This window comes from Pseudophryne corroboree, chromosome 1, assembly GCF_028390025.1.
Source record: "Pseudophryne corroboree isolate aPseCor3 chromosome 1, aPseCor3.hap2, whole genome shotgun sequence".
NCBI classification, from domain to species: domain Eukaryota; kingdom Metazoa; phylum Chordata; class Amphibia; order Anura; family Myobatrachidae; genus Pseudophryne; species Pseudophryne corroboree.
In genome coordinates this window covers 394,811,831-394,833,678 of record NC_086444.1, presented here as the reverse complement: position 1 = coordinate 394,833,678, position 21,848 = coordinate 394,811,831, and the positions used below count along the sequence as shown (strand labels likewise).

Sequence of the window (21,848 nt, the reverse complement as noted above, 5' to 3'; positions counted from 1 at the left end):
GAGAGAAAATGGCGCCAGTGTGCTGAGGAGATAGGCTCCGCCCCCTTCTCGGCGGCCTTTTCTCCCGTTTTTCTGTGGAATCTGGCAGGGGTTAAAATACATCCATATAGCCTTGGGGGTTATATGTGGTGTATTTATGCCAGCCAAGGTGTTTACATTGCTGCTCAGGGCGCCCCCCCCTAGCGCCCTGCACCCTCAGTGACCGAAGTGTGAAGTGTGCCTGAGTAACAATGGCGCACAGCTGCAGTGCTGTGCGCTACCTTGTTGAAGACTGATGTCTTCTGCCGCCGATTTTTCCGGACCTCTTCTTGCTTCTGGCTCTGTAAGGGGGCCGGCGGCGCGGCTCTGGGACCGAGCTCCGATGCTGGGCCTGTGTTCGGTCCCTCTGGAGCTAATGGTGTCCAGTAGCCTAAGAAGCCCAATCCACTCTGCACGCAGGTGAGTTCGCTTCTTCTCCCCTTAGTCCCTCGATGCAGTGAGCCTGTTGCCAGCAGGTCTCACTGAAAATAAAAAACCTAAAACTAAACTTTCACTAAGAAGCTCAGGAGAGCCCCTAGTGTGCACCCTTCTCGGCCGGGCACAAAAATCTAACTGAGGCTTGGAGGAGGGTCATAGGGGGAGGAGCCAGTGCACACCAGGTAGTCCTAAAGCTTTACTTTTGTGCCCAGTCTCCTGCGGAGCCGCTATTCCCCATGGTCCTTACGGAGTTCCCAGCATCCACTAGGACGTCAGAGAAACTATTGGTAGTTTTTTCTCCCCAAACATAATACCCTTTTTTGAGGTACCTGGGTTTATATCAGCAAGGTGTAATACCTCTTTCATTGCCTCAATCATGCCACAAATGGCCCTAGTGGACATTAAATTTGACTCATCGTCGTCGACAATTGCATCAGTATCCGTGTCGACATCTGTGTCTGCCATCTGAGGTAGTGGTCGTTTCAGGGCCCCTGACGGCCTTTGAATCGTCTGGGCAGGCACGAGCTGAGAAGCCGGCTGTCCCGCATTTGGCATGTCGTCAAATTTTTTATGTAAGGAGTCGACACTTGCACGTAATTCCTTCCATAAATCCATCCACTCAGGTGTCTGCCCCGCAGGGGGTGACATCACATTTATAGGCATCTGCTCCGCCTCCACATAAGTCTCCTCATCAAACATGTCGACACAGCCGTACCGACACACCACACACACACACACACACACACACACACACACACACAGGGAATGCTCTTAAAGGAGACAGGACCCCACAAAAGCCCTTTGGGGAGACAGAGAGAGTATGCCAGCACACACCAGAGCGCTATAATAATACAGGGACTAACTGAATTATGACCCTTTAAAGCTGCTTATTGTATTAAACTGCGCCCAAATTTAGTGCCCCCCTCTCTTTTTTACCCTTTCTGTAGTGTAGACTGCAGGGGAGAGTCAGGGAGCTTCCTTCCAGCGAAACTGTGAGGGAATAATGGCGCCAGTGTGCTGAGGGAGATGGCTCCGCCCCTTTTTCGTCTGCCTTTTCTCCCGCTTTTTTCTGTATTCTGGCAGGGGTAATTACCACATATATAGCCTCTGGGGCTATATATTGTGGTTATTTTGCCAGCCAAGGTGATATTATTGCTGCTCAGGGCGCCCCCCCCCAGCGCCCTGCACCCTCAGTGACCGGAGTGTGAAGTGTGTATGAGGAGCAATGGCGCACAGCTGCAGTGCTGTGCGCTACCTTGGTGAAGACTGAAGTCTTCTGCCGCCGATTTTCCGGACCATCTTCATGCTTCTGGCTCTGTAAGGGGGACGGCGGCGCGGCTCCGGGAACGAACACCAAGGACGAGTCCTGCGGTCGATCCCTCTGGAGCTAATGGTGTCCAGTAGCCTAAGAAGCCCAAGCTAGCTGCAAGCAGGTAGGTTCGCTTCTTCTCCCCTTAGTCCCTCGATGCAGTGAGCCTGTTGCCAGCAGGTCTCACTGTAAAGTAAAAAACCTAATTTAAACTTTCTTTCTAGAAGCTCAGGAGAGCTCCTAGTGTGCAACCAGCTCGGGCCGGGCACAGAAATCTAACTGAGGTCTGGAGGAGGGGCATAGAGGGAGGAGCCAGTGCACACCAGATAGTACCAAATCTTTCTTATAGAGTGCCCAGTCTCCTGCGGAGCCCGTCTATTCCCCATGGTCCTTACGGAGTCCCCAGCATCCACTAGGACGTCAGAGAAAAAGGGGATTCTGGAAGAGGTCATCCCTACTTTAATAAAGGCTAGGAAGGAGGTGACGGTTAAGCATTATCACCGTATCTGGCGAAAGTATGTGTCTTGGTGTGAAACCAAGAATGCACCTACGGAAAATTTTCATCTGGGTCGTTTTCTCCACTTCCTACAGACAGGAGTGGATATGGGCCTGAAATTAGGCTCTGTTAAGGTACAGATTTCGTCCCTCTCGATTTTCTTTCAGAAGGAGTTGGCTTCTCTTCCAGAAGTCCAGACGTTTGTAAAGGGAGTGCTGCACATCCAGCCTCCGTTTGTGCCTCCAGTGGCACCGTGGGACCTCAACGTGGTGTTGCAGTTCCTAAAATCACACTGGTTTGAACCGCTTAACAAGGTTGAGTTGAAATTTCTTACTTGGAAGGTGGTCATGTTGTTGGCCTTGGCATCAGCAAGGCGAGTGTCAGAATTGGCGGCTTTGTCACACAAAAGCCCCTACTTGATTTTTCATGTGGATCGAGCTGAATTGAGGACACGTCCGCAATTTTTGCCTAAGGTGGTTTCTTCATTCCATGTGAATCAACCTATTGTGGTGCCTGTGGCTACAAGTGACCTGGGAGGATTCCAGATCCCTGGACGTAGTCAGGGCCTTAAAGATTTATGTAGCCAGGACGGCTAGAATTAGGAAAACAGAGGCTCTGTTTGTCCTGTATGCTGCCAATAAGATTGGCGCACCTGTTTCGAAGCAGACTATTGCTCGCTGGATCTGTAATATGATTCAGCAGGCTCATTCTACGGCTGGATTGCCGGTACCAAATTCGGTTAAGGCCCATTCCACTAGGAAGGTGGGCTCTTCTTGGGCGGCTGCCCGAGGCGTCTCGGCATTACAACTTTGCCGAGCGGCGACTTGGTCGGGGTCAAATACTTTTGCTAAATTCTACAAGTTTGATACCCTGGCTGATGAGGACCTAGCGTTTGCTCAGTCGGTGCTGCAGAGTCATACGCACTCTCCCGCCCGATTGGATGCTTTGGTATAAACCCCATGGTCCTTACGGAGTCCCCAGCATCCTCTAGGACGTAAGAGAAAATAAGATTTTAAACCTACCAGTAAATCTATTTCTACTAGTCCGTAGAGGATGCTGGGCGCCCGTCCCAGTGCGGAAACTCTGCAAGACTTGTATATAGTTGTTGCTTAAATAAGGGTTATGTTACAGTTGACGGTCTTGGACCGTTGCTGTTATTGTTCATACAGTTAACTTGTTTTGTATGATCCAGGTTACGTGGTATGCTTGGTGTGGGCTGGTATGAATCTTGCCCTTGGATTTCTAAATCCTGCCTTGTAGTGTCCATCTCCTCTGGGCACAGTTCTCTAACTGAGGTCTGGAGGAGGGGCATAGAGGGAGGAGCCAGTGCACACCCATAGTCAAAGTTCTTTTTAGGTGCCCTATCTCCTGTGGAGCCCGTCTATACCCCATGGTCCTTACGGAGTCCCCAGCATCCTCTACGGACTAGGAGAAATAGATTTACCGGTAGGTTTAAAATCTTATTTTACTTATCATTCATCTAGCACCTTCTAAAAGATAATAGCTAGAATCTGATTGGTTGCTATGGGCAACATCTCCACTTCTAAAAAACTCACACTTTAGGGAATATTACCGCAGGTCTTCAGTCACAAAGTAAAATTATATGAAATTGCATAATACATTAACGATGTGTTCTACCTTTACTGCACAAATTAATGACATAAATAAAACAAATTAAACAAAACAAAAAACGGGATAAAGGTTATCTCAATGACATTTATTCCCTATTTCCAGTCTTTAGCATGGGGTCACTTTCATTTAATTATGATACAGTATGTGCCATGTATCAGGGTTATGGTACAGAGGTGCGCTATAGCAAACAATGCAAAGGACACATGCTTTGAATGGAATACATATGTATTCCCGGTGGACGGGAGGCCGGCTGTCAGTATCCAGACAGCGGCATCCCGGCCGCCAGAATGCAGGCAGAGGGGCAAGAGATACGAGTCCCCTTGTAGGCTTGCTGCGCTTGCCACAGGATCTATTCTCACTCTATGGGTGTCGTGGACACCCCACGAGTGGAAATAGCCCCTGTGAGCCGGTATTCCGTCTGTCGGCATTGTCAGCTGTCGGGATTCTGGCGTCTGTATCCTGACCGCCAGGATCCCAACACCCGGCAAATTGATTGCCTCCCCTTTTAATAATATCTTGTGTAACAGAAACGGTTATCTGGAGAGGAAAGCAACAGACAGATTGATAGTGGGATATGGCTAGCCCCCCATGAGCACAGAATAGCGATGTGACGTTCCAGTAATACCGATGCAGAAAGCTTGTGATGTCCCCCCTAGAAGAACAGTAGCATCACAAGCCCCCCACCCCTATTTTCCCCTCATCACACTAATCTTTGTTACACTATATTATCCATATCATCTAGGTATTTGTGCCTGGAGAATATACTGTACACGGTAAGTTTAACATGCAAAATACAGTACAATCCTCAGCATTTTGTATCTCAGCAACGGGCTTAAAGCCCCGGGACAGAAGTTTTACTAGTCAGGAGAAGAAAGGCTTGAGCTTTATTTATATATATATATATATATATATATATATATATATATATATATATATATATATATATATATATAGAGAGAGAGAGAGAGAGAGAGTATATATAGAGAGAGAGAGATTCAAAAGAAGACAAATTGCATCACATTAAACAGGACACATCCACTTCCAAGCAAAGCACCAGACAGTCAAATCTTTGTGTCTTGTTTATAAAGATGCAGCACATAAAACCTCTGCATAAGCACTGACAGGCAGGCTAGTATTTTGAATCCAGAGATTGGTGGAATAATGAAGGGGTCTGTTTCCACGGGTGACTTGGATAAATTGTAAGGGGCTAATACAGAACTGCATGCCAGCCAGCCACAAGTACAGTTGCATGGAAATAAATAATAAACGTAGATACAGATGTGTCCTCCTATCTAGCCTCAATACACCACACAGCAGGAGATGCCAGGTTGGGTGGGGTTGTGACCCGAAAGGTCCTGTACAACTCTGCTAGTGTCGCCAGTCTTTGATGAGTCTAGGATGCAACAGGACTGTGACGATTCATTTGATGTGTGACATTTTTATATCTGTGTGCAACGGAGTCTGTATATGAAGCACAAAGTAACCTGAAATGAAAAAAAAAAAAGGCCACGGCGCTACATCGTAGCACTTCTTATGCAGATTCAAAGACTCATGGGTCTATTCATTAAGAAATCGAAACATGAATTGTTACTTACCACTGTACATTGCATCACTTTAATGCAATATATAGCTTTGATAAGTAGTAATTCATGTATACTTACCTTTCCGGCGGTGCAATGCGGTATCCAGGGCTCCAGCAGTGTGTTATTCAATGGCGGTACCGTTCTGCAGTGTTGGAGTCAGCCAGTGGTACCCTCTGTGCATGCACTGTCAACTGACCTCCCGGTAGGCTGCAGTGGCCGTTAGGTGGTCAGGGGGTGGAGCCAGCATGGATGCCAGGCAGAGAGCAGGGAAGCATTGAGCTTTGAACTTTCCAAAGTTCAGATCGCGTCATCCTGATATGGCGAATCTGAACTCCATGGAGAAGCAGAAAGCAGAGCTTTCCGTTCCTTCATGAATCATACTCACCATATGTAGGTATGGTGATGCGATTCAGCCGAGGAGTGGGGTTGCCAAAGTCAGAAATTTCTCCCCGATAACCTGCTCACATGAATACACCCCTTAGTCACACAGATATACAAGTGTCACATATCAAATTAATAAACACAGTCGGACAGACAGACAGACCCCGCTGATCACCATACAACCACCAGACCAAGACCACTGGTGCAGGAGCACAGCAGGAAGCAGCAGGTGAGTTTTCTGGAGAAGCTCACGCAAGCAGCATGTTACTGCATGCCCATCCTGGCCACACCCCCAATCTGAGCCGACTGAGTACTACTGATCAGCACTGCCCAACCTTAATCACAACAAATTCAAATCCTGGTGTTTTTTGCTCAAAATCCCAGGATCCTGCTGATCCCGAACCCGAGATTGTCCTTCCTACCTAATACTGTGTGTACTGATATTACACACCATTTGTTGATGTGAACATACCCTTTACGTTATTAAGGTTTAAAAAAACCTAATAGCATATACATGAATACACTTAGGGGTATATTTACTAAGGTGCGGTTTTATAGAAGTGGAGATGTTGAACATAGCAACCAATCAGATTTTACTTCTCATTTATCTAGCACCTTCTAGAAGATAATAGCTGGAATCTGATTACTGATGTAAGGTGAGGTGAGGTGGAGCCTTTCCTGTCATACTAACGTATAAGCCAGAGTTTTGAATATATAAGTATATGAAAAATACAAAGAATATATTATACATATTTTCTTTTTATTATTCTAATCATTTTTATAGTCAAAACTCTGGCGTAAAACGTCTATGGCAGGTAAGGCAGTGCCTCCCTGCCTATCTTTTCTGCACATCTCTGATCAAAACTCACCACATTTCCAGGCGTTTATACTGCTGCACCTGTGTATAATGCCCACATGAACCCTTGGGCTCAAATATGGTGTGTAAATCTGTCTCTGGTAATAGCCAGTGCCTCCTGAACCATTTACCTCACCGCACGTCCTTGAATCTGACTGACTGCTATGGTCAACATGTCCACTTCTATAAGCCCGCACCTTAGTAAATATACCCGTTAGAGAGCACTGCTAAATGGAAACCGCTTAAATGATTTGGGTAGGGTCTGTATTCAGTCTAGAAAACTACGCATAGATTTCAACAGCAACCGGACTTTTGAAAAACTTGCCCCTTTGGAGCTTCTAGTAAGATACGGACATATAAAGCATAAAACATTGGGCTTTGTTTGCTCTTAATCAGCTATACTGTACATTCATTACCTGGTCATCCACTGAACGGGATATTGGCGCAGTGCAGTTGCCTCCTTCTCCATTACAAATACTGGAATCAAGTAGACATCCTGAGGTAACAAAGCATCTGTAAAAGTAATAAGGAAATAGTAAGAGACCGTTACACTTATAATATTATCTGAAAACTTTAAACATTTACTATATTATCAAATTCTTGAAACGGGTACTGGTTCGTCTCCCCACAGCATTTTCACCATCAGTATTCTTTGTATTTTAATATGTGATTGGGAGTAATAAATGGTTACTATTCTTCATGTTCTCTAAAAACCTTAGCTAGAGCATTTTATTTGCCAATGCTATTAAATGATGCTCAGGTGGTATTCCTTCCTCCACCTCAATTACAAAGTCTGTATGGCTTATCCAGTGAGTCTTTTTGGGGTATACAATCAGCATGTGCCGTACTATTTGGACTATTAATTCTCCAGATTTCCAGACTACAAAACAAAAAAGTCAGCCACCTGTATACCAATATAGAGACATATGCTAGCCTCTCTCCCTAACATCTGTGCAAAAGTTTTAGGGTGGGTATGGAAAAAATGCTGCAAAGTAAGAATGCTTTAAAAAATAGAAGTGTTAATAGTTTATTTTTATCAATTAACAGAATGGAAATCTGAATCAAATCAATATTTGGTGTGACCACCCTTTACGTTCAAACCAGCTTCAATTCTTCTAGGTACACTTGCACACAATTTTTGAAGGAACTCGGTGGGGAGGTTGTGCCAAACATCTTGGGATTACTGACCACAGATCTCCTGTGGATGTACGCTCGCTCAAATCCTTCTGTCTCTTCATGTAATATTAGACAGACTGGATGATGTTGAGATCAGGGCTCTGTGGGGACCATATCATAACTTCCAGTACTCCTCATTCTTCTTTACGCTGAAAATAGTTCTTGACATTGGCTGTATGTTTGGGGTTGTTGTCCTGCTGCAGAATAAATTTGGAGCCAATCAGATGTCTCCCTGACAGTATTGCATGATGGATAAGTACCTGCCTGTATTTCTCAGCACTGAGGACACCATTATTCCTAACTAAATCTTCAACTCCATTTGCTGAAATGCAGATCCAAACTTGAAAGGAACCTCCAGCATGCTTAACTGTTGCCTGCAGACACTCATTGTACTGCTCTCCAGCCCTTCGGCAAACAAACTGCCTTCTGTTACAGCCAAATATTTCACATTTTGGCCCCTAGTTCAGAGCACCTGCTGCCATTTTTCTGCACCACAGTTTCTATATTTTTGTGCATAGTTGAGTTGCTTGGAGATATTGCCATGTTGAAGGAATGGCTTTTTGGCGGCAATTCTTCCATTAAGGTCACTTTTGGCCAGACTTCTCTGAACAGTAGATGGGTGTACCTGGGTCCCACTGGTTTCTGCCAGTTCTGAGCTGATGGCACTGCTAGACATCTTCCAATTTCGAAGGGAAGTAAGCATGATGGGTCTGATTGGGTCCAAATTCTGCAGCAGGACAACAATCCCAAACATACAGCCAATGTCATTAAAAACTATCTTCAGAGTAAAGAACAAGAAGGAGTCCTGGAACATCATCGAGTCAGTCTGAGATTACATGAAGAGACAGAAGGATTTGAGCAAGCCTACATCAAAATAAGATGATCTGTGATTAGTTCTCCAAGATGTTTGTAACAACCTCCCTGCGAGTTACTTCAAAAAATGTGTGTAAGTGTACCTAGAAGAATTGACGCTGCTATACTGTTTTGAAGGCAAAGGGTGGCCACACCAAATATTGATTTGATTTAGATGTGTCTTCTGTTCATTTACTTTGCATTTTGTCAATAGATAATAATCTACTAACACTTCGATTTTTGAAAATATTCTTACTTTGCAGTATTTTTTCCAAACCTGCCTAATACTTTGCACAGTACTGTAAATAGATGAAAAAATTACCTACTGTATGTGCTTTCATCTGACTTGTATTATTTAGTCCCAAAGTAGCCTATAATGTAATTATTAGACACTCTCTGTAGTATGGTGTATGAGGAGTGGCTATTAAACAAGGCTGAGGCTATAATTTACATTTAATTATATTAAGTATATTTTATCTCTATTACCCTTTCATGTACTCCCCTTCTACATCTACAAACCGCTGCATTCATATTTTCCAGTGGTCAAAGCCATGCTGTAGCTCATTATTGGTCAGCTGTCTCAACTGCTCTGTCATTTTCTTCTTTACCTCAATAACCGATAACTCCCTTGAGTACAAATTTGACTTCGGGAACAGAAAAAAAGTCACACGGTGCTAGGTCTGGAGAGTATGGAGGGCGTTCTAGCACTGCAATCTGTTTCTCGGCCAAAAACTGCTTCACAGAGAGAGCTGTGTGGGCTGGTGCCTTGTCCTGATGCAGGATGATATAATTTTTTTCCACAACTCTGGCCTCTTTCTTCAGATTCTTTCCTGCAAAGTTTCTACAACATTTTTGTAGTAATGTTAATTCACTGTTGTGCCAAAATAACATCCTTGATATCAAAGGAAACAATTAACATGTCTTTGAATTTGGATTTGCTTTGAAGTGCTCTATTCATTCTTGGTGATAATGGTGTTTTCCAGGGGTGTGGTATAATAGATCTACACAAATTAGATAGACAGTCAATAGGTTGACCCAATATGATCAACATGCAAATGGTTGAAAGGGTTTAATAGTCAACATGGTAATGGTGGACACTTTTTTTTTTTTGCCAAAATTTAACCATGAGTAGCTCAAACATAGACCCCCTTGGGTTTGCCACACTTCGGGCAAGGTGGGTCGCTCCGCTACTGCTGCGCTCGTAACAGATTCTTATTCCCAATCATAGGCCGTGTGGATGGTAAATGAAGTAAAAGTTTAAAAACAAAAAACAAAACTTGGGTTGACCATTGTCATGTCAACCTTCTACACCTCTCGACCAAAAACATAGTCTACCTTTTGACCAGGTAGACAAAAGTCAACAATATGTGGTTGCCCTTTTGACTGACTAACTAGACACTGTTGACATTGTAAACCGGTTTCCAGTGCATGGATTGGTCTCTGGATCGTATTGGAAGAACCATGTTTCGTCACAGATTACTGTCTAAAAAATGCGAATCCGTTTGAATTTTTCTAAAAACGTCTGTATAATTTCACTTTCTGTTTTCTTTCTGCTTGGTAGTGAGAAGCCTTGGAACCATCTTAGCACAAACTTTTGTCATGTTAAGATCTTAATGCAAAGCTTGTCTAAAGGTGTGTACACACGGTGAGATCCTTGCTATGGACGATTTTGACTATGCTATTTCCCTTGAACTCCCCGGAGCCCAGCACCACCAATTTTGACTAACTTTTCTTGAGATGTGGACTATGTGCGCTTTTGATTTTGGCTTATGCGAGATGTCATTGACATGTGAGATGAACTAGACAGTACACCGATCTAGCAAGGATTGACTTGCCTGCACAGTCTATCTTTTCTTGCGATGCCGACCTGGCGGGACCGCGCATCGGGATCGAATCGGGATCGCAAGGTGACTTTCACCTTGCGATCTGCACTAACTTTTCTTGCGATTTTGACTAAATAGTCAAAATCGAAAGAAAATATCTCACAGTGTGTACACACCTTAAGTTTCTTTGTCAATGTTCACCATTTCTGCTGCCACTCTGAGTTTACAGTCAAGTGAAACAATTTTCTACATTTTTTCCACATTTTCATTTGTGTTTGATGGGCATAACCTTCCGGGACAATCATCATCTGTGACATCCTCACGACCATCACTAAATTTTTTGTGCCACGTGTACGCGACATACAATCTGCCCCGTAAGCCTCGGTTAGCATCTGGAAAAATTTGGTGGGAGTTTTGTCTAACGTAACTAATAATCTTAAGGTAAACACATTGCTCTACATTACTAAGCATTTTTATGACGCAAGGAAAAAACCAAATCATTTTTGAATGCTGTGTGAAAGCAAACCATCTGTGCAAGAGGGGTAAAACTTGCAAAACCATTTTGGGATCGTCCAAAGTCACTGTTTGCCTACTCCCTTTTAATTCATGCAGTATGGATTATTTTTTACAAGTACAGTCTCATTATTGAATAGCCACACCTCATACTGTATATTACACTACAGTGGCAACCCACTGATTCAGAAGAAAAAGATCAAATACACACAAAATATATTATGCTTTAACAATTTTATGTACGCCTAAAGTGTGCCTACTTTCCAGCATGTAGCTGAATCTTCTAGAGCACTTATCTCATTTTAAGAGAACGAGGCAGCTGCCAAGAACTTTTGTTATGCTCATTTTCACAGCATTCTTACCATGGCCTTGATCGATGCTCATTGATGGTGGCTGAAAAGAGAACACAAAGCCCTGAAGTGACTGCATTCAGTAACGTTTATCATATTGCTATTTTAAAATGACTGTAGCTGAAGAACAGATAGAGTGGTATTGTTAAAAGGCAGCAGCTAAACTCTAATACCCCTTTTCCACTGACTTTGAAATCCCAGTTTTTTTTGCACGTGAACGCACATCAACCTGGGATTTAGGTCAGTGGAAAAGGATACGACCTGGGACCGGGTCGTGGTGGAGACCCAGGAATTTGCCGGGTCGGCAGTGGAAAAGCGGTATAATACTGTTTTCTATATTGCAAAGACCCAAACATGAACACATCTCCATAGAGCTGGAAGGAAGGACTTTATGGTATGGTACGTGTTCATAGGGGATGTGGTTTGCTTTAATTATACACAGGAAAGGGATAGGAAAAGTACAATATACATTGCAGGTACAAGAAAAGAAAGGGGACAGGTGAGGTCATTTATCTGAATCCTCAAGTTAGCATATTCTCAGTCTAGCCAGCAAATTCTCACTGGACTGCAGTATCAGAGTGTGATATATGGGGTAATCAAGTACATACCAACTAATGTATATTTTGTAGACAAAACCAATAAAGCACAAATATGGGTTTTTTTCTTCGTCATTATGTTAATGCTGTGACCAATTAAACTTACACTATAGCAGGCATAGTTTCTCTGTCTGAACAGGACATCCTGTGTAAGCAGTTTTGCGACTGTCCGTGACTCAGCCCACAGCTGGCTAACCACTCCCGTTACCTCCCAGGAACGCCCACTGAAAATAAACTCGCTCTGCATCTCCGAGTGGTAACCACTGGGGTGCCTGCACAGTGAGACTCTGTGAGACGCAACCATCGGGACGCAAGCGCAGTGAGGCTCTCCAAGTGGTAACCATTGGAATGCCTGCGCAGTGAGGCTCTGCGAGCAGTAACCATCGGGATGCATGCACAATGAGACTCTCCGAGCGTTAACTATCGGGATGCATGCACAGTGAGGCTCTCCGAGCGGTAACCATTGGAACACCTGCGCAGTGAGGCTCTGCGAGCAGTAACCATTGGGATGCATGCGCAGTGAGACTTAGACACATGACCAGATTTAAAACATGGGCCATTTGCGTGGGACCTATGCATCCACCTCTGAATCGGGCTCCCAATGTTATAGACTATAATGCTGCAATGGCCATAGACTGTACATATTGTATTCTAATTGCTGAAGAACTGTAGTCTTGAAAAATATGTCCTGTAGTGTTGAAAGTCAGTTTATGGTTATGGGTAATGATCCAATCACTCACACTTGTGGATACTAGTGCAAAGAAGAAAAGTGATGGCGTAATGATTTTACCATAAAGTACAAGGTGTGAGAAAACATCTGACCCTTTTCCTCTGCAGTTTTCATGTCTCCCACTGTATCTAAAGTATGCCTCAGCTCTAAGAGAAAAAGCAGAGGCTCACTGTCCCTGTGCTGCAATGCCCTCCTGTCTTCTATCATCCCCACAGAGGTCTGGTGCACAAACAGCAGTGATGGGATTCATTTACACTGAAAGGATGAAGCTAGATCAAAACAAATTGACAATAATCATGGCTCTCAGAAGGTGGCTGACAAATCTCTCTCATCCTTATTGAATCATCTGCTGGCCACATGTATGGAAATGATGGGTGGCCATGCAAATAGAGGTACGGTAATCCCATTAAATGCTAAGCCAACTTCAAAGATTTAAGAAAATCTACTGTACAAGGATAAACTTTCAGGTTAAGCCATTAACAAATAACTCCACACTTTAATGCGTGTTCCTTCATTACCTTTTTTTCATTTATAATTACTGTACGTAGCAAATGGTAAAAAAAACAACTAATCAATAATACAATGCGAGTATAGGCTGAGGTCAGAGATTTAAAGGTTTAGTTTAAGTGGACAATTTGGAAATAACCTGATTTTATTTGTCAGTTAAGGCTTCACTATCTGCATAAGATACACATTTCTGCTATATGTATACAAGCCAAAAAGCCTTATGCACGCTTCCACATATCCCTGACTTGTGTGTCCTTATGCCTGCTGAGCTGGACCTGCAAAGGAAAAGGTGAAGTACAATAAGGCCATGTACTTGTAATTTCTAGCTCATTAGATGATGCAATCACTTATATGACTGTCAGCTGGGATGTCCGTCAGTCTGGTGGGTGGTCAAGCACTGGGGAAAAGATCCATACGGAGGATGATCACCAGCACAAATTTTGGGTGCCATCTCCCAAAAGCCTGGACTGATAGCCGCTAATGAAGGGGACTGAACAAGCACAAGTTGCAGCAAGATATCATGGACTGATCTGGTCACATTATAAACCCCCAGTATGGACAAGGTGCAGTTCAGAGCTGGGTGGCATGTTCCCCTTTCTTTAGAATTTTCTGAGACTGTTATTCAATTTATTTATTTATTGATTTATTTAGTATTTTCCCATGTGGCAATATTGGTCTCATCAGAGTCTGGAGGGCAATGCTTACTTGCACTTTTACAAGTACCAGTATTGCTTTGACAGCCATAGGTATACATGCAATTGCAGTTCTACAGGCGTCAGCATACCCAAAGCAGTTTATGGCTGCAAAGGCTTGCTGGTACTAGTAGTGCCATACATGAAATGCTATTTTTGGACTGTAACACTCTGTTACCTCAGCCCCCACCATACAGGGATGTTGGCAGAAGCCCCAGTACTATCAGCACAGGCCTTTTCTCTCTCTTTTAAATAGTGGTTGAGGCCTGTTTTTTGTTTGCCGGCGCTATGCTATCCCAAGGTGAGGAAATACAGTCTTGGGCTCAACTTGCCGTAGCCTGATACTAGTTGCGGCAGATGCGGGAGGACAGACAGTGAGGGGTAACCCCCATATAAGTGCCAACTACCTTGGGTTATGAATCCTGGTGCTTAGGTCACTAAGCTGATGCTTTAAATCTAGCAGGCACTAGAGCCACAATTTGGTGTAAGACAAAACCAACCCGGTTTTGCCTTAAAACAAATCGCTGTTTTAAATCTACAAGATATTATTACTGTAATGTTGCCGCTGCTCACATCTCACAAGCTTTCTCCCCTGCTGTTCACCTAACAATCTCATTTGCTATGAGCAAATTTTCACTCATTGTATTATTACAAATTTCTGGGAGCACCACCAATTAGGCGTAGTCCTTATTCAATTTATAGCATACAAGCCACCATATTGGTTCATTTAGATATATAATTACTCTGATGAGATCATTTGTGCGGACTCTAGCCACTGTTTTTGTACAACAATCTCTGATACTACAAACAGGACAAATAATAAAACTGCAAATCACAAGAAGTGCTGGTTAGTTGGTGGCCTTGCTGTGGAGTGTGGATACACATTGCAACATTTTATAGCTGTAACATATTGATGATCAACACACAATAACATTTCCTGGGATACTCACAGATTGTACAAGCCTCTGAATGAGAACCCTGGAAGTGAGGGGAGGGGGGAGCTGTGTACTCACTATCCTAAATGTCAAAAGAAAAAAACAACACTATCAAACACAGTAAATAAATAAAAATGTTATGTTCGTTTCTCTATAGAAAGCAATACAACACAGATTTCAAGGGTGGAAATAATCATCATTGTGTCATTAAAATGCTGACACTTTCCACCTAAGGGAACAAAAAAGACTATTGTAGGCATAGATGAAAGTCTTTGATTACTGTTGCAAGAGTGATTTGTGACACTCTGTATTTCCCTATCAGATACAGATGTGTTCTCATAAAACATTGCTGCAGTTGCGCCAAACAGCCCCAGGTCCCGTGAGACTCTGCTAACGTTGGGTGTCTTTTTTGCAAAAATGTGTCTCAGTCACAATGTGATGCTACTAGGGTGCACTAGGAGACTGCTGTTTAATTTTATATGTTACACTTGAATCATGCTTGCCTACCTGACCCTCTCCATGAGGGAGAAAATGCTCTGTTCCTGGACTTTCCTTGTAATGTATGATTGCCATCACCTGTGGTGAAACACCTTTCTTATCATTTAACTAGCTCACCACTGGTGATGGCAATCATACATTACCAGGAAAGTCCAGGAACAGAGCATTTTCTCCCTCATGGAGAGGGTCAGGTAGGCAAGTATGACTTGAATATCTGTGTGACTGAGGGCCTAATTCAGAGTTGATCGCAGCAGCAAATTTGTTAGCAGTTGGGCAAAACCATGTGCACTGCAGGGAGGACAGATATAATATGTGTAGAGAGTTAGATTTGGGTGGGATGTGTTCAAACTATAATCTAAATTGCAGTGTAAAAATAAAGCAGCCAGTATTTACCCTGCTCAGAAATAATTCCGAGTTGTTCGCTCGCTAGCAGTTTTTAGCAGCCATGCAAACGCTATGCCGCCTCCCACTGGGAGTGTATTTTAGCTTAGCAGAAGTGCGAACGAAAGGATCGCAGAGCGGCGGCATAATTTTTTTGTGCAGTTTTAGAATAGCCCAATACCTACTCAGCGCTTGCCATGACTTCAGACTGTTCAGTTCCTGTTTTGACATCATGAACACGCCCTGCGTTCGCCCAGCCACGCCTGCGATTTTCCTGGCATGCCTGCGTTTTTACGAACACTCCCTGAAAACGGTCAGTTGACACCCAGAAACGCCCACTTCATGTCAATCACTCTGCGGCCACCAGTGCGACTGAAGAGCTTCGCTAGACCTTGTGTGAAACTATATTGTTCCTTGTAAAATTACTTCGCGCGTGCGCATTGCGCCGCATGTGCAGAAGTGCCATTTTTTGCCACATCGCTGCACAGCGAACGAAAGCAGCTAGCGATCAACTCGGAATTACCACCATGGTTTTACCCAAATGCTAACAAATTTGCTGCTGCGATCAACTCTGAATTACCCCCCGAGTCTCTGGATCTGCATACTGAGCACTATGATGCAGCGGCTGTGGCTGTTTTCAATACCAAGTTCTGTTGTGCATCATGTACAGACTCAGTCACACTCAATATACAAGTGTCACACATCAATGTAATTAGCACAGTCTCTTGGTGCAATCCTAGTCACATAGATGCATTTTCGGAAAGAAAAAATAGGATTTTAAATACCTACCAGTAAATCCTTTTCTATGAGTCCGTAGAGGATGTTGGGCACTCTCAAAAGACCATGGGGTATAGACGGGATCCGCAGGAGACATGGGCACTTTAAGACTTTCAAAGGAGCGTGACCTGGCTCCTCCCTCTATATCCCTCCCCAGACTCACTTTGGAACTGTGCCCGGCGAGACGGACATTACGAGGAAAGGACTTAACAAACAAGGTGAGCCAACACCAGCTCACGCCATAAGCATGCCGTATAACATGGCAGATAACTGAACACATGTCAACGGACACGGACAAAACCACAGCAACAAGCTGAAGAAAAAAAAACCAAAAACACAACCTGTGTGTAACCAGACCTAAACTGCAGATACAGTACGCACTGGGACGGGCGCCCAACATCCTCTACGGACTCATAGAAAAGGATTTACCGGTAGGTATTTAAAATCCTATTTTCTATTTCATCCTAGAGGATGTTGGGCACTCTCAAAAGACCATGGGGTTTATACCAAAGCTCAATAGCAGGCGGGAGAGTGTGGATGACTCTGCAGCACCGATTGACCAAATTTAAGGTCTTCATCGGCCAAGGTATCAAACTTGTAGAATTTAGCAAACGTGTTCGACCCCGACCAAGTAGCAGCTCTGCAAAGTTGCAGGAACCCCAATCTTATTGGAAGCATACAAAATAAACAGAGACTCTGTTTTCCTCAATGGAGCCGTCCTGGCTACATAAATCTTTAAAGCTCTGACCACATCCAGAGACTTATTCTCAGCCAAAGCGCCAGTAGCCACTGGCACCACAATAGGTTGGTTGATATGAAAAGAGGACACTACCTTTAGCAGAAATTGTTGCCGAGTTCGCAACTCTGCTCTATCTTCATGGAAAATTAAGTAAGGGCTCATGTGAGACAAGGCCGCCAACTCAGACACCCGCCTTGCGGATGCCAACGCCAACAAAATGACAACTTTCCAAGCGAGGAACTTTAACTCCACTTTACGCAAAGGTTCAGACCAATGTGACTGAAGGAACGATAATACGACGATAAGGTCCCAAGGTGCAACAGGGGGCACAAAAAGAGGTTGGATGTGCAACACCCCTTTCACAAAGGTCTGCACTTCAGGAAGTGAGGCCAATTGTTTCTGAAAGAAAATGGACAAGGCAGAATTCTGCACTTTAATGGAGCCTAATCTAAGGCCCGCATCCACTCCATTCTGTAGAAAATGGAGAAAACGTCCAAGGTCAAATTTCTCCACTGGAGCTCTCTTGGACTCGCACCAGGAAATATATTTCCTCCAAATACGGTGATAGTGCTTTGACGTCACAGCCTTCCTGGCAAGAATAAGAGTAAATATGACTTCACTGGGACTACCCTTCCAGGCTAAAATCTGGCGTTCAACCGCCATGCCGTCAAACGTAGCCGCTGTAAGTCTTGGTGGACAAACGGCCCTTGCCGCAGCAGGTCCTCGCGTAGAGGAAGAGGCCAGGGATCGTCGACTAGTAGCATCTGAAGATCCGGGTACCACGTTCTCCTTGGCCAATCTGGGGCTACAAGGAGCGCTGGAATGTTTGTTCTTTTTAGAAATCTCAACACCTTTGGGATGAGAGGAAGCGGAGGGAAAATGTACACCGACGGAAACACCCAGGGTGTTGTCAGCGCATCCACTGCCTCCGCCTGAGGGTCCCTGGACCTGGAACAATACCTCAGAAGTTTTCTGTTGAGGCGAGACGCCATCATGTCTATATGGGGAACCCCCCATCGAACTGTTATCAGTGTGAAGACCTCCTGATGGAGGCTCCACTCTCCTGGATGAAGGTCATGTCTGCTGAGGAAGTCTGCTTCCCAGTTGTCCACTCCCAGAAATGAATATTGCCGACAGAGCGCTTGTATGTTTTTCCGCCCAACAAAGAATTTTCGTGGCTTCTGCCATTGGTGCTCTGCTTCTCGTGCCGCCTTGGCGGTTGATGTAAGCCACTGCCGTGACATTGTCCGATTGGATCAGAACCGGCAGGTTCCGAAGAAGATGTTCCGCTTGTAGGAGGCCGTTGTAAATGGCTCTCAGTTCCAGAACGGTTATGTGAAGATGCGTTTCCGGACTTGACCATCTTCCTTGAAAGCTCACCCCCAGAGTGACTGCCCCCCAACCTCGGAGACTTGCATCCGTGGTTACCAGGATCCAGTCCTGAACCCCGAACCGGCATCCCGCAAGGAGGTGAGAGCTATGGAGCCACCACAGAAGTGAGACTCTGGTGTTGGGAGATAGAATTATCCTCCGGTGCATACGAAGGTGGGATCCGGACCATTTGTCCAACAGGTCCCACTGGAACACTCTGGCATGGAACCTCCCAAACTGGAGGGCCTCGTATGCCGCCACCATTTTTCCCAGCAATTGAATGCATTGATGAATGGAGACCGTTTTCGGTTTTAGCAAGAGTCTTACCAGACTCTGAATTTCCTGAGCTTTCTCCATGGGGAGAAACACTCTCTGTTGGACCGTGTCCAGTATCATGCCCAAAAACGCCAACCGGGTTGTCGGGATTAACTGTGATTTCGGCAAGTTCAGGAGCCAGCCGTGCTGTTGTAGAATTGACAGGGATAGTGCAATATCCTGCAACAATTTGTCCTTGGACCTCGCCTTTATCAGGAGATCGTCCAAGTACGGGATAATTGTAACTCCTTGCTTGCGCAGGAGAACCATCATTTCTACCATTACTTTGGTGAAATTCCTCGGAGCCGTGGATAGACCAAACGGCAACGTCTGAAACTGGTAGTGCGTATCCTGGATAGCAAACCTCAGGAAACTTTGATGAGGAGGATAAATGGGGACATGAAGGTAGGCGTCCTTGATGTCCAATGAGACCATGAATTCCCCCTCCTCCAGACTGGAGATCACCGCTCTGAGAGACTCCATCTTGAATTTGAATTTCACCAGGAAGAAATTGAGAGATTTCAGGTTGAGGATTGGTCTTACCGAGCCACCCGGCTTCGGCACCACAAACAGGCTTGAATAAAACCCCTGCCCCTGCTGCGTCAGGGGTACCGGGACCACCACCTGATTTTGACACAAGATATGTACTGCACCGCAGACCAGAGCCCTGTCCGGAAGCGAAGCTGGTAATGCTGATCTGAAAAAACGGTGAGGGGGAACGTCTTGAAACTCCAGTTTGTACCCTTGGGACACAATACTCAATACCCAAGGGTCTAGACCCGAGCGAACCCAGACCTGACTGAAAAGCTTTAGGCGTGCCCCCACCGGTGCGGGCCCCTGTAAGGGAGACCTGGCGTCATGCGGAGGATTTGGCAGAAGCCGGGGAGGACTTCTGCTCCTGGGAACCCGAGGATGCGGATACCCTCTTGCCTCTTCCTCTGGTAGCCAGGAAGAAGTTTCCTCGGCCTCTTCTATACTTGTTGGGCCGAAAGGACTGCATTTGATAATGTGGCGGTTTCTTCTGTTGCGTAGGAACAGAAGGAAAAAAGGTAGATTTACCCGCGGTAGCTGCTGATACTAAATCAGTAAGACCGTCACCGAAAAGTTCACCTCCCTTAAAAGGAAGAGACTCCATATTTCTCTTGGAATCAGCATCAGCATTCCACTGGTAAGTCCAGAGCGTTCGTCAAGCCGCAACGGACATAGCATTCGCCTTAGCACCTAGCAGGCCAGCATCCCTTGCAGCCTCTTTCAAGTATGCAGCTGCATCTCTGATATAACCAAGCGTTACCTGGATGTTCTCTCTATCCAGAGTATCTCAATCAGAAGACAAAGTGTCCGCCCACTTTTCAATAGCACTACTGACCCACGCCGATGCAATAAAAGGCCTGAGCAGCGTCCCTGTAGTAGTGAAAATAGCCTTTAGGGTAGCCTCCTGCTTACGGTCTGCCGGCTCCATAAGGGCCGTCGATTAGGCTGCAGGGTGGGCTACCTGTTTTGACAAACGCGCCAGGGCTTTGTCTGCTGTGGGGGGATTTTCCCACGTATCCCTATCAGACTCGGGAAAGGGGTATGCCACTCTGATCCTTTTAGAAATCAGCAACAATCATATACTGAATACTCTTAGCCAATTTAGGGACCAACCTAGAATCAGCATAATCGACATCGGCCTCCGAGTCCGTGTCGGTATCCGTGTCAACTAACTGGTCAAAACTACGCTTGTGCGACCCCGCAGGGTCTTGCATTTGTAATAAAGCGTCCTCCACTGATCTTTTCCACACCTGGGATTGAGATTCAGGCTGATCAAATTTTTGATTAATGACGTGACACTAGCATGTAAGGCATTCAATGTAGTTAACCAATCTGCAGTCGGACATTCGGTGTCCCTGATAAATTATCCCCCGAAGAAGGATAATCTGCCTCAGACATGTCGACTACCCAGAGACAGCACACACACCAAGTCTGTGAGGGAACACAAAGGGAAATAGCCAGCTCACACCCCAGCGCCAAATAAGCAGGTCTGACCACACTAATAAATGTCCCAGAGCTGCTGCGCTTTACTTATAATAAATAAATATGCCCCCCCTTCTGTTTTGAGCCCCCTGGAACTTGCTGCGGGTGAGGAAGGACCAGCGACTTCACTGAGGAGGAAAATGGCGCCAGTGAGCAGTGAGGAAGAAGCCCCGCCCCCAACATGGCGCGCTGCGTCCCGCTTAATTTTCTATCTTTATCCTGGCGGGTGTATTGCGGACAGTGCCTAGGCACTGAATATCATTGCCAAACAGTTTATAGAGGTAACAAGCTCCCCAGGGCGCGCCCCCCCCAGCGCCCTGCACCCAGCGGTGTGACCTGAACGGGAGCCTGGCGCGCACTGAGCAAGCCGCTGTGCGGTACCTCTTATATGCCGTCTTTTTGAAGAAGATGTCTTTTCCTCAATACTCACCTGTCTTCTGACTTCTGGCTGAAGAGGGGGGACGGCAAGCTGTGGGAGGGAGCATCCAGGAGAGCCCGGCGTTCATCTCCCATCAGGAGCTGAAGGCATCCTGTCAGCAGCAGCAGAGCCCTGAAACTCATTAGAAGTGGGTCTAGACTGCTCTACCCTCTTTCCCACGAAGCAGGGAGTCTGTAGCCAGCAGATCTCCCCAAAATAAAAAACCTAACATTAAGTCTTTTCAGAGAAACTCTAAGAGCTCCCCGAGTGCCCTGTGTCTCGTCCGGGCACATTTCTAAAACTGAGGCTGGGGAGGGATATAGAGGGAGGAGCCAGGTCACACCCCTTTGAAAGTCTTAAAGTGCCCACGTCTCCTGCGGATCCCGTCTATACCCCATGGTCTTTTGAGAGTGCCCAACATCCTCTAGGACGAAATAGAAAAGAAAAAA

General features: G+C 45.2%; 1 protein-coding gene across 9 annotated transcripts in view; it reads right to left on the bottom strand.

Moving 5' to 3' along the window:
* The window catches only part of HPS4 (HPS4 biogenesis of lysosomal organelles complex 3 subunit 2), a 119,119-nt gene that overhangs the window by 26,634 nt on the left and 70,637 nt on the right, over positions 1–21,848 (bottom strand). For all 9 annotated transcript variants that reach the window (XM_063913187.1, XM_063913192.1, XM_063913188.1 and 6 more), the window contains 3 exons: positions 14,903–14,969; positions 11,440–11,470; positions 7,130–7,226 (listed from right to left, as the gene is read on the bottom strand). In XM_063913187.1, the coding sequence (XP_063769257.1) occupies positions 7,130–7,226; positions 11,440–11,470; positions 14,903–14,969 (195 nt within the window). The remainder of the gene's footprint in view (positions 1–7,129; positions 7,227–11,439; positions 11,471–14,902; positions 14,970–21,848) is intronic.